This window comes from Anopheles aquasalis, chromosome 2 (genome assembly GCF_943734665.1).
Source record: "Anopheles aquasalis chromosome 2, idAnoAquaMG_Q_19, whole genome shotgun sequence".
NCBI classification, from domain to species: domain Eukaryota; kingdom Metazoa; phylum Arthropoda; class Insecta; order Diptera; family Culicidae; genus Anopheles; species Anopheles aquasalis.
The window spans coordinates 78,708,147-78,722,082 of NC_064877.1; the positions used below are offsets into that span (position 1 = coordinate 78,708,147).

At 48.4% G+C, this 13,936-nt stretch overlaps 1 protein-coding gene across 5 annotated transcripts in view; it reads left to right on the top strand.

The window, feature by feature from the left end:
• LOC126572197 (uncharacterized) overlaps positions 1–13,936 on the top strand; it is a 107,599-nt gene that overhangs the window by 38,913 nt on the left and 54,750 nt on the right. For all 5 annotated transcript variants that reach the window (XM_050231308.1, XM_050231309.1, XM_050231310.1 and 2 more), the window contains exon 4: positions 4,431–4,528. In XM_050231308.1, the coding sequence (XP_050087265.1) occupies positions 4,431–4,528 (98 nt within the window). The remainder of the gene's footprint in view (positions 1–4,430; positions 4,529–13,936) is intronic.

Consider the following 13,936-nt stretch of genomic DNA (forward strand, 5'->3'; position numbering starts at 1 on the left):
TCGCTGCCGGTCGATGGCCGGTTAATGTGGCGCAGGGATCGTGTTATGCAAACGTGTGCGCAACGAAATCGGAATCGGAACAAAGCGTCATTAAAACCAACGATGCTTTCAGTTGAATGATAAGCCAGCGGGCGTTAAATTGTCTGGAATACGTTAGGTGCCACTGCGTGTGGCTTCATTGAAATGGAATAAAAGTAAAAGGAGAACGGAGAGCAGCAACGGAACAGCGGAACAGATCGTCACTGTCTGGTGTAACAGTCGGAGCGCCAACAGTTGACGGATGGCGCACGTGGCGAATGGTGACATTTTCCCAATCCGGACACACACATTCAGTGGCCCATTGAGTCGGTCAATTAAATCTAATGAATATTGATAGTAATGGCGATTGATTTGCATTCTGCTGACACGGTGCTCGCCCGTGGTGCATTTTAAAACCGGCGATCCACGACGATGAAATGGCCCATTGGTGGAATGCAAACTGGCCACACGATGTAACATTTTCGCGGGCATTAAATGAGGTTTTTTTTTTATCAAAATGTGAATGTTTTCGGTTTATGTAATGTGTCTGTTGAACATTCGCATTTTGTATTAATTTGCACATTTTATCAAGGTCTTCTTTTACTGAAAGTGATCTTCCTTCACTCTTAATGTGATTTTCCGCATTCCGCAAGAAGCATACAATCTCGCCATCATTAGCATTACTAGAGATATCATTCACTGGTGATACTACTGGAGAGCACGCCTCCGTGGCCTCCATTTCAATTAATGTCCCGGCATTCTTATATAATCCCGCCACCATCGCTTGGCCTGAGCTCCACCTACGCGCAATATATGCTGATTCCTGTCTTGTCAGTCGGCACGAAAAAATCCTCCCCGAAAACCATCTCTTCCGTCCTTTCGCCGCGCTGCAATGTAACCTTCCTCTCACTGTCGACTACGCGCGCGAGCCGGGGAGCGCTCTGGCGGGCGTTCAACCACTGGGGCAGAAATCATCATCATCATCATCATCATCATCATTCGCCTCGCCCCGATCTGGATGATGGATGTGGATTACACGCTCAATTAGCCACATCGTGGACTGCCGTGTCTGCCATTTTTGCCCTCCGCTGATTTTTATCGCCACCATTTTCTCACCGACAAACCGACACCCGCCTTTCCGAATTGTGTTACGAAATGTGCAACACTGGCTAATTGTGTTGAACACGAAACCCACGGGGACCAACTTGGAGTCGCGTGAAGAACACTCTCAGCGGAGCAGCGCCGGTCTGTGGTTTAAGATTTGTTTTAAAAAATCCCGCCACACGTTGGAAGAAGGCCTTTCGCTTGGCATGCGTCCTGGGTGCTCCAGCAAAACACACGCTTCTTGCATAATGGCGTCAGTGGCGTTACACTTGCGTCGTAAGAACGTGAGGTCATCGGTGCGTGTTGGTGTCTGTTTGAATTTTCTTTTCACTTCGAAGACACTTCAAACAGTGCTGCACCGGAGGCCTCCAGAACCAATGAATAATTGCACTCGCCTTAGGTTCAGGTGCTTGGCTGGAACAACTTTGCACCTGTGTGCCATCGTGTGTGCGTGGAGCAATGGATGGTACTGGTCCTGTTGGGTCGATAAATTTCCATTTACCCCACCAAGGATGACACCTATTTTCACGCACGACCAGCACCAGGTCCTGTCTAGCTTAGTGCTGCACTAACCCCTCTCTCTTTATCTCTCTGGCTCTCTCTCTCGCTCTCTTGAACGGTGTCATGAAAATTATTGGAAATTTGTAATCCTAAGCTAGAGGCTCTACATCGTTCCGGTGTACACTGTGGGGTCCGGTGGCTAATCGGCTGGAAAGGACACCCGGACCTTGGGCTCTGACCAGGTCGAGGCTTTGCGATCGAGCACATCACGGTGGATAGGCTGGCAATAAAATTAGATTTATGCTACATTGTTCACCGAAGCCACCGAAGGATCCGCAGCAGAGGGGAGTGTTGAACCTATTTGTGGTTACGGCGTTCGGATACGTTGAAGCTTATGATGGGCCAGGCTGCTGCTGGTGGCTGGACAGTTGGGTTGATTTACTGCAAAATGGGAGTCCAGCTGGGTGGTGGACGAGTCCACCTGGGTGTCCTGTGGCGATACTTCCGGACCCCATTGTTTCAACCCCGTCGCTATCGCTGACCATCGAACCATCGGCGTTACCGATAGACAATAGGCCTCGTCCTGCTCGGTGCAGACAATTGGCGGACAATGGTGTGTGGTCGCGGGCGTTATGATTGCACTGCACCCTTTCTGGTCTCGATATGTTGCGTCCGGTTACGGTGCCCTCGGTATCGACTTGTTTCACATCCGCTCCAGGCTTGCCCAGAGTGTCACCCGCGTCTTGTTTGCGGTATTTATGGGTTCGATATTGAATTCTACCTTCGTTACAGTGTCCTCTAATGGAATGTCTGGTGTGTCCGGACGAAATATGATGAGCTGTGGTCAGACCGGGAGGCTGTATTTGATGCTTGTGATTAATGATGGGGAGAGTGTGCCTTCCAGCGACGCAGGTGGCGGACTACAACACTTGTTCAGCTTGTTGACAGATGTTTTCAACATAAAAGTACATCACGTAGTTCGAGGCGAGCGTAGTTCTTGTCTGCAGTCTGTCCTACGTTTGTTGAAGTAGTTCAAACATTTCTGACACCGCAATAAGATAGTTTGCTGATAATTCTTGCCAACAGAACAGTTGTAGAAAGCAGAAGCCTATTAAATTGCTTAAAGCCATTGTACAGTTGGCCACAGTACACGTTGTGTAAAAGAGTAAATCCGAATAGCAATTCACGTGCTTTACAATCCACCCCGCAATAAAGCCATAAAATTGTCCAACTACTGATCCACCTTTATCGCCAGTGGAGGGGCCGGCGAGGAACTGTTCAGAAAAATGGACGGAACTGGACCACTGGAGAAGAGATACGATTCTATCGCGAATGCCATGGACAACCGCAGGCAGACCGTTAAGCTGGCCAAGTTGCCAAGTTCTGTCACGAAGTTAGTCAGGTGACGGAAATGCCGGCAAAAAAAGGCCTGAAAATGGTGGTTGCGTGATGCGTAACGGCTGTGGCTGTGGAAATAAATGGCCAAAGAAGCGCTTCCAATTAGCTTCGATTAGGCCGCTGAATGGTGGTGTCCAACGGGCAAGATGGGGACATCTTGCGTGACACGCCATGCATGGCGGTGTGGACCCTGTGGATCGTGTGAGCACAAGACATGCCGTCGCGCCGTCGCTCGACACAGGTGAACGTCTTGGCACGTCCGAGCGAAGATGCCAATCGACCTTGACCATCATCATCATCATCATCATCATCAGCAGCAGCTTCGGTTGGATCGTTAGAGGGTACAACCAATGAAGGAATTATGGGAGTCACTGTCGCGGTCCTAACCTTTACTCTCGCCTTCTCCCTCTCTCTGTCTGATGGGATAATTGGATTTTTGTTTTCTTTTTCAACACCACAACCAGCTTCTTACTCTCCGGATGCAGCTTGCGAGCTCGCCCGCTGGGGGCTGACGGAAACTTGCAGAAGAAGTAAAGAGCGACGTGGAGCACGTGAAACTCGTCGCCGGGGCTGTCCCACCATCCGGTATCGGTGCTAAACCGGCCTCGCGGCTGTGTTTGTGCATTCTGAGGAGCGAACCGGGGGACAGAACGCATTTATCTATAGCTGACGCCACCTGCTGCCTTACATCTTTATGGCTCTGTTAACCACTCCATGGGCTCCATGTTGTGTTGTACCACCAGCTGAGGGGTTGATTGTGTGAGTTAAAACCACCCCACTGTGTGCCTCCCAGTGTCCTCCAACTGATGCCGGTGGAATGTCTGGTGCTGGCTGCTGGCTCCAACGTGGTTGAGACCCACGGGGGAAAAACACGATAATTTTAACGTTGTCGCGTCGTCGTCGTCGCTGTCGTCGAATGACGTTGTTTGCGCTGGTCATTGTGAGCTTTGACGGCGTTATGATCGTGCCGCTGAATGTCGCTCTGGACACAACTTCATATGCTGCTGCTGCTGCTGCTGCTGCGTGGAGGAAGAGAGCAAACAAAAATGGATCCATGTTGAAATCATTTAGACCCACAAATTGCGTTAGGCGCTCCCTACGCCGATACTTTCGCTATCTACCGTTGCGCAACTTATCAAACAATCGAATGTAAATAGCAGACGTTTTTGAATTTGTCCGCCCATTCAACTTTCCGCCTCGAGGGGGTTTCTGGTGGTCCCTGCTCCGCGTGTTATCTTATCGGTCGAGCGCCAGAGGGTTGTCTTATGAAAAGAAAAATCACGTTTTGGGGTGCTATTTCTGGTTCTGGTTTGTCCCCCCTTCCTTTTTCTTTGCAAAACACTGTCCAAACCTTCACATTAGCCGCATAGTTTCTGACAAAAGTTTCCTCTTTTCTTCGTCTTTTGCAGGGGACGCACCCAGAGCAAGGACAGCCAGCAGAGTTCGCTGAGCGATCTGAGCCTCTCCGGTGGTTCGCCGAAGCTGACGCCGAAAGTGTCCAGCACACGTAAGTAAAAGTTCCGTTCTTTGTGGAAAATGCAGGGCATCGTCTTTCTCCTCGCGGTTGCAGAAGTTTTCTTTTCCGCCAAACCGCCACCCGCGGGCGTGTGGGCGGGCGAACTTAACGAAAACCGCCCAAACTGCTCGAAACAATCAACTTGAATAATTCACGCAGTTCGGAAATTGCATACTTCTGGCGCAGAGAGTAAACTGCTCGATTTAGTGTGGAAAATTTCGGGTAGTGTGCGGTGGAAAACGTGTTGGAAGAAAAGCGTTTAGAAAAATCGATGGGAGGGAGGTAAATTATTTTTCATATTTTTCCATGAAGGTTTAACCTTTCAAGAGTATCCTGTGAAAGTTTCGCATTAATCGAAGCAGAAACGACAGAGATACAGATTTTTTAAATTATCATACATGGCGCGAAGCATGAAGCCCAATGATCACTCTAAGGACTCTAAGGACCTTCTAAGGACCGTTTACTAAACAATGAATTTAACAGGAATATTTATAAAAATACGTGTATTTACGACTTCTGAAGGGGAGTATCTCGTAAATGAAGAGGTTGCTCTTAAGTGTTCAAAATTTCTAATCGATCGATCCTGTTGTTTAAAGTTTAAACGATAAAAATTCGAGGAATTTTGCTAATAATTTATCAAGGATTGTTAACGGTTTTATATTCTCGCGCTTGTATTGAAAGCTTGTTAACCTCCAGGCTCAACCTTTCCTCCAGGGGTGAGAGAATGATAAAGTTTCTTCCCAGGGCACCTGCCTGCTCTCCTGTCTTTTGGGCTTGTTCTGGGGTTTGATTTGATCAAGTTGTGCCTGCTGCTTCCGGCACCTCGAACAGCGGTTCGTAAAGTTGTCCGTTCGGGGTTGCGGTACGACCAAGTTTCACATCCGCAACCCGAACGGGTGGTTTAGATTAGTTTATCGTACCTGGACGGGGAAATTTTGAATCACCGGGAACCATTGTAAGGACCCAAGCTGTTCCGTGGCTGATCGCCGGACGCGGATTAAATTAGCTTCTAATTTGCAAACGGCGGATGCGAGGGTGTGGTTCGAGAGTGATAAGCCGCTTGCCGGGTTTTGCCTTAGGTAGAGTTAGCCACCTTCGTGTAAGAAATGTTTCGTTTGCTTGCGTCACTAATATTACGTTTGTTTTCTAAATGTTCCAACGAAATTCCATTAAAAATGGACGGCAAAGTAGGAAAGGAGAGCAAGAGACTAGCACACTAAAACTGTCATCATTTCAACACAACTCAGGCCCCTTCGGAAAGAGGTGCGGCTTCGGACACCTTCGCTTATGCCTCACGAATGGAGATGGCTACGGATTGGAGAGCGTTTGAATTTCAATCAATTCCATCCAACCATAGACTGCACATCGGTACCATCGGCCTCATCGGCCATCGGTCGCTGGCCAAAAATCCCGCTAGATGAAAGTTCGACGTCTCCGACCGTCGTCCACGCTAGCGCCGTACCGTTCCGATGGTGACTTTGCGATAGGACCACCACCACCAGCAACGGTGACGGCGAGCGTAAATCACAAAACTTATCAACTCCGGTAATGGGTATCTGCCATTACAGGAGCGTGTGGTCTCGGTTGAACGATCGAACGGACCCCCGAATCCACAGGTATTTTCCCGATGAAGCACTGGGGGTGGGGCATGTTTTCCGGCCCCGTGGCGCTGCTCTCTGGTTTTATTTTATTACGAAATTTAATTAGTTTTGCCTCATTCCGTACCGTGTTTACCGGCACCCCGTCGAGCGTCGCGGATGTTGTCATTCTCCTTCGCCAGTGTTAGCTTCATCGAGCGACGAGATGAGCTTCGAGCACCGGTGGAAATGGGAAGATAAGGGCGAGGAGGCTTTCATTCCGACATCAGACCCTCCGATTCCGATATGCTCGTGATCGACGCACGGCAGAGAGCGAAAGAGATCTAATCTGCCTTCAACCGAAACCGGGGAGGATGGCGTGCCCCCTGTCGCGACGTCACATCTAATTTTCCAATGTTTTCCGTGCGGTTTTCCATTAATCAGCTCGTTGGAGGCTGCCCAGAGGGGGGAAGTTGACTTTCATTAGGGGTGGGTAGTCTTTTGTTTTTGGCCGTTGCGCGTCTTGTGTTTTCGTTTTATGATCGACTGTCTGGCAATGTTTGATATTAGGTTAGTCGGAAGAGAGCTTTGAAGAGATGAGACTAGCTGGTCAACGAAAGAACTGGAGCCCCATTCTCAAGCTACCCTTCACACGGTTGATCAGCCTTCCTAGGTAGTGCGAGCTAGAAGTAGGAAAAGGCAGGTTTCACAGCATTTTTGGTTTAGTTTTCCTGCCTTTTTTTAACGACGTAAATGAGTGTTAACTAGGGGATTTTACGGGCGATATGGGCAGTAAAATATAATTGTTTTTTTCTTTCTTTTATTACCACCATTGGGTGGCCCCCGTCGGAGTGGTTTTATTGTAACACCAACCCATTTGTACCCAACCTGCGTCATGAGAAAGTAGCATTCCCCCATGGTGGTGCTTGTCGTGTACTCTCTAAGGTTTTAACGGAAGAAAGCCACTTGATTCGACGGGGTTAGGATGGTTGGAAAAAAGGTGCGAAAAACAGATTATGATTCCGGATCGCGGTTTCTGGCGTCAATAAAACTCGTGAAACAAATGGTCTGAATGGAATGTAGTTTAATGCTTTTCAAATGAAATCCTCCGCAAAAAGCTGTTGCTTCGTCGTGGTTGGGTTGACTAATTTTATGATTCGTGAAATTTAAAGGCTTTGGATGTACAACAAGTTGTTTGTTAGTATGGGACTGGTAATTGGATGCTGGAAGTTTTGTGGCATAGCGGAAAATTTTAATTTGTTCTGATATCATTTATGATACATGAATATTTGAAGAGAACAGATCAAGATTCTGCTGCCCAAATTAAATTTAACTTAAACCTAAACAGTCATTTTGATAGATTCTTTGAGTATTAAGGAATTATTACCAAGTTTAAAGAACATTTTCGCTACTAAAAAATAAGAAAAAAAAACATAAAACTACTCGTTATTTTTGCATAAACTTCGTGCTGTCGTCGTTCGAAAACCTTCAGCTTGAACGATTGTGGATCATGCGCCTCCGTGATCATTTCGAATGAGCGAAGATCGGAGATGATCGTCGGCATATAAGCCGTTCCCTCTGTTGCTATCGTGGCCCTGCACCTTAAGCGATCGTACGCACTTCATCCGCGAGAGAAACCGCTTCGTGTTCGAGTCGAGAGAGGACCAATAGGAGTCACAAACACGTTGAAACACACACCTTGTGCGTCTCTTTTACGCCACAAGTAGCGGCCTTCGATCGCTCGATCTTTCTCGCTTCTGGCGCCCCCATCCGGGGGGATGTTGCTTTATGTTGGCACGCATACACACCGGTTTCGGTCACCGAAGCACGTGAAATTTGCTCTTCACGAGCATCTCGGCGACTCCATTCATCCCATTTCGATCGTGCAGTTGTAACAGAGCGGCAAACTCTCGCCGAAAGCCGCCGTTGCTGGTTCCACCTGGCGTGTGCGTCCGAATTTTTTGTACCTGAAAAAGGTTCACCTTTTTGGGAAGATTAAAAACATACAAAATCATAAAATAAGGAAGCTTCGCTGGTAGCTGCAGTACAAACATTCTGCAAATTTTACTCCTTAAATCGGTGTCTATCGTGGCTTTTTCGCTTAGTTGCGTGTGTTCTTGGCGTTCTTGGTGATGTTTTTTCGCGATTTTCGTGTGAAAAATATAGGCCAACGCGTGTTCTAGCATCGGTCGATTCTGTGCTCAGTATTCGGAGTGTAGGTGAGCATGGTGCGGTGCGGTCCGTGTCCTTCAGGTCTCTGCAGCATAGGAAAGCTGCTCGGTGATGTGGCTGTGGCGCTGGTTTATGGTGTATTGTGCATGTGATTGATCATTGCTGCCTGCGCAAATTGTTATGTGAGCCATTTATCTCCCTATCAGTTCACTGCGCCACGAGAGCTGACGTGAGTGATCATATTCCAACCGGTCCTTCCAAGTCAGGGAGCTACGTTGGTGTGGTGTGTTTTTGCGGCGTAGTGTTTGCGAGTTGTTTGTGATTCTTTGTGATTGATCTGTGATAGGGAATACTAAACAAGGTGATCGTTAGGAGTAGTGCCAGTGTCTTTTGTGTTTCTAGCGACTGTATCTAGTCCGTTTTTGGGGATTCCATCCCATCATCATCGGCTGTGTTTAAGGTTTTATTAAAATCCGGCAACGTAAAATCAGAGTTTCGCTGACAAGAATGTTGTTTTCTATCGATATTGTGGCATTACACAGATAGTTGTGTGGGTCCAGGTTAATTTCATAGTTCATCAGCTAATGAGTTGTCTTGCGACGATGCGGCAGTTGTGATAAGATTGCACAGAACGTGTCGATGCGACAGTCGCTATCAATCAAACCCTGAATCGATTCCTCGGATTCCTTCTATCGCACATCATGTGCAACCCCTTTGCTTTGATTTGTTTTTATCAATTCACCCTAATTCAGCTGATAGAAAGAAGTCCAAAGGCCTTCATCGCGAAATGCGAAATTGGTTTTCCACCGCGACGCGAGAGAAGAACCTGAATTCATCTTAAATTGAGGCAACGATTGACCACATAAGCCCGTTGACCGAGGCTATCACTGTACGCCCCTCTCCGAATAAAAGGGGGGCCAGTTTTGATGAGTTTCGTCCTCTGTTTTCCGTCGCCATTCTGTGCTTTCAATAGCGTGTTTTCGAGGGTGTCGATCGCCAATCGATCGAGAGCCTTGGTCAACGATCGCTGAAGATGAGTTTTTTTCCTTTCAAAAGCGATCGTGTGGTTTTTCACATTCGCATAAACTTGTTTCTGCGAAACAGCATCCAACAGTGCGGACTCGGCCTCTCTCTCTCTCTCTTTCTCTACTGTGGTGATGTTTATCAGCCTGCACGGGCCACCACCGCAACAGCAGCACAACAGATCCGCGCACAAATGCCGACCACAAAGGGGTAGTTAAGGGATGGGATTATCTTCACTCTTTCGCAAACACGCAAACACACTAGGATGCCACATTGTAAATGCCACACGCTCGGTGGGTGCCAGGGAAAAGGGCAAAGCGTCTTCCTTCTTGCGGCATCTTTCTAGTGTCTGGTGGCTCCAAAAACGTGACAACACACGCGGCGCAAAGTGTGTTTAGTCGTTGCCACCCGCGCACATGGAGCATAAATTTCGACAGCTATAGCGACAGAGATAGCAAACGAAGCGCTGGACGGGGGCGGGATCATAAAAAATCGAAACACAAAACGATTCGCCAGAAACGTTGTTCCGTTCCGTTCGCAATCAGCGCGAGATTTGTTTCCAACTTCTTTTTCCTCTCACCCCCCCCCCATTTTTTTGGCCTCTGGCTCCGGTGTCTGTGGCGGGTATTAGCTTGACACCCTCGGATCCTGAAATGTCTCTCTCTCTGTCGTCTGTGACTCGATGTCTGTCTGGGAGTGAGTTTTGGTGGAAGTTTGCAAATGGAATTCCGAGCGTCTAAAGTCGGATGCCTTTGGATGCTCGAGGATGCTCCGAACCTCACACAAGAAGCTACATTTTATGTTGGCAAAAAGTGAAGAAGAGATTTCATCGCCAGCAACGTCATCGGCAGTCGCATGGGGAGTCTAACCCAGCAGGGCGCCCGTGTCGTGGATCGCGACAGGGAGGATGTGTGTTCGGTCTCACGATCGCTCGAAGTGGTGCTACTACTTCACCGGAAAAGGACCGGAGAAGATGAAGTGAAGCGCAAGGGGTTGGCTATAATGTTGTGGCCAAATATTTTCGCAGCTTTGGCCACACGACGATGGTGAAGGAGACTGTGTACCGTTAGCTTTGGAGTTGGAGTTGGAGCTCTTCTTTGAACCACTCGCTTGATTCCTTTTCCTAAGGTGTTCAAGATGTTCTAATGTTGCTGCAGATCATCCGCACTATGGTTGCTGCTGGTACTGGACTTTAAATCACGAAACGGCAAATCCAAGCGACGAATCTGTCCCCACGAAAAGGCAGACGAGCAGCTGTGCACGAGCGAAATGCTAATTTCTAATGCTGGAAAGGTGGCCTCCATGCTATTATCAGTAAAAAGCAATCTTTAGGTTCAGCCGCCCCGTGACGTCCATTCCCGTCCACAGCACGGCACGGCGAGCGATCCACGGCTTCGTCCGGGATCATGTGCACACGCTCCGGGTTATCTCCGTGCCTGGGAGAATAAATAAAACACCGAAAAGCGTCACGCTTCGTGCATTATTTGAAGCCTTCCTCTGGGTCTCCTTAGCCACGCGCCGCATCGCGCTAATCTGGCCAGCAACGATGTGCCACACAGAAACCGAGACCGAGAACCGGTGTGTGTGTTTTTTTTGTGGCCGTGTGCGTCTCTTTAATTTTTAATTGCATTTCTAACCCCTTAACCATCTCTGGCTCAGCCTCAACGTGCGGGGGATCGCACTATGCGATTCGCCGTCTTCTCCAGAGATGGCTCCAGACTGCCCGATGGACCCCTTTGCCTGGTGCCACTTGGCTTATTTGATTTCCACTTTTACCTTTTAGATTAGATTTTGTTTTCTCATGAATTCTTCTGTGGACCGCCTTTCAACTATTCTTATCTTGCGAGGGGGCGAGCAGAAGGTCGAAATGCTTGCCTGCGCTCACCGTATTTCTCTTTGAAAACGGTTCCGGACCGGCTTGTGATGTAACGGTTCGCTGATTTACTTCAACATAGTTACTCGCAAGAATGCTCTCTCCACCTCGCCGGTGGGATGCCGGTTCTTGGCTGGTCTTTTGTCGGAATGCTCTACGGCAGGTATGTCCGTAGCCCGGTTTCGATGCGGATGGATACGCTTGTCGGTGCAGCAGGTGCACCCAGTAGCTGGTGTTCTTCAATTCTCTCTCTTTTCCTACATTTCCGCATCTCATGTCCACACTCAAATTCAATTTGCTGCACCATACGTTGCTTTATGATGGGTATGTGTTCCTTTGGATAACCAGAAGGGTGTATTAGCATTATCACAAGGGCCACACCATGTGCATAAAATGGCATCCAGAGCGCTCGTTTGCAGGTGCAACTGTGTGGCATGTTTGTTGGCCATTACAACACCGCACGATGCAACACACCAGATGGGACGGTTTGGTGTGAATTTTATGACCTCAAGACGTTGTTGCTATCCGGAAGGTGTCGATAGTTTTATGAGTTGTGTGACTGTTTTTCAAAAAAATATATAAATTTCCTACTCCAGATTGATGTGAAACAGTTGACTAGAACAGGAACTGCTCTAGAACCACCGCTTGGCCAGTTGTTGCGCCGTAACTTGTTGAGTATTCAACGAACTGGCCCTGCACCACAGAACGCGCACCCTGGCCGCGCTTTGCACCAATCAACCGAATTACCGTCCATTGGTGGCAGGGGTTGCGGAGTTGAATTTAAATTGTTCCCGATGGTTCCCGGGGGGTTCGAGGTGAATTTCGTATGCGACTGTGGCCTGCATAAAACACGCAAACCTACTGGCAATCACTGTCGCCTGGTCCGTCCCCTGGTGCGAAGTTATTTCGCTCGAACTGTCGTGAGCTGGACGGGCGAATGAGAATCTGGCCAACAGAATAATCCAATTAGTTCGATTTCTCACGGAATGTGGTGGACGACGGCCACGCCGCCGACTTGAATAAATATGGTTACGTAATGCGGATTTTGAACCCAAATCGCATTCGGTCACCGTGGTGCGGTGGAATTCTTCGAACGTTCCGCCGGTTGCCGATTGTCTCTGGAGTTGACAGTTCGCTAACAGTGAGAGAATTCGGTTCCAAAACGCTTTGAGATGCTGGCGTTTGTGTAAGTTCGAGCGATGGCTTTAGACGTGCGAAGGAGCGTGGCAAAATTCCCGCTTCTTGAGCGCCAACCATGGCCGCACGTTTGGTGGAGATCGAAGGCACATGTCATATCCAGCGAACGGTGGTGTCGTGTCGGGAATGACTTGGTAAAGGCCCTTGGTCTCTCTCTCTCCCTCCGTCGAACAGGTTCTCAGTCGCGAACGCTGCGGAAGGTGCTGCAAATATGTGTTGACTGTTTCCGTTGCGAAGTCAATTAGATGAAATATGTTTGCTCGCCACGGTTTGTTGCGTGCCTTCGGGGTCCCGCGAGGCAACATGGTCATGACGTGCGAATGGCACGTCAACGAGTTGGCCACACCACAGACAGACTGTCGGTTGGGTTTAGCTTTTGGGAAAGAAAGCATACGTTAACTGGCAGGGTGAGAGGTTCTCACACTAGTTGCTAGAGCGTGAAGCTAACGTGTCTAATGACATCGAGGTTAATTTTAAACAGATTCGTTGGTGTCTAGATATTCCGAATGATAGTTCTATTCGATGCTAAACAGAAGTAGCTTCCAGCCGGGGGGGATGTAGCTGCTTAGCCATTCATTAGCAGCTCCAGCGAAGAATCAGATCTCTCTTTATGAGATTGTGGCCTTGATGTGTTGCAGAAGCGACTCTCTGGATCCTTGGTCATTCCTTAAAAGTATTCGCTTTCTGGCGAAGGAAACGATTTTCGAATCGTTTTTATGGCACTTGTTCAGTACATCGTTAATGGTCTCGTGTCATTGGTTCGCTTTGAGGCAGCCGAATTCAAAACTCAGGTAACGAAAAACCACTTCGAAACCTTCGAACTTTATCACAAACACATTAACTTTAGAGCTCGCGATGCAGTTCCGCCTCAACTGGCAATCACCGAAATCGTCCGATCATTAAGACATTGCCGACGACGAAGGACAGTTGATCCTCTCCGCTGATGATAAAACGAACCAACCAGTCGTTGCCTCGGGGGCGACAAAGTTGTAAGGAGTTACGCCCCGGCGATTTCGGTTGTGTTTTCGAATTTAATTGCCATTCACGGCGACGTCGATGCCTCGAACTGATGCCATTTTCACTGCCATAAAAGCCAAAGGGTTTGGTGGATAGTCTCCGTAGGGGCGCCCTAGATTCGACTCGATATAAACTCCTGGACCTCACACCGAGCGCGACAGCGGTCGCGGATGTTGCCTTAATTTCCTCGTAATTCTGTTGCGTTGCTGTCATCCTGCACACGGCGACTGGCTATCTAATTTCGGTTTTTATTGATGTCGGTATGTCGCTGTCGGCACCCAAAGCTCCTCGATGATTTATGAACTTCACATTTGTTGTCGACCTTCCAAAGAAAGTGTTTTCAAAAAAAAAATGTATCCCAAAAACACACTCGTGGAGGGAAGTGATTTTGAAGAGGAGGTGCCCGATCCAACAAGATTGCATTGATGTGTTGGACGGGCGGCGTGATTGGAACTTTTGGAATCCAATTTTCTCCTTCCAGCGGGGTGCAAACTCGAGGAAAAGTCGCTCCGATTTTCCACCCGTTTCCGTGGGGTGGTG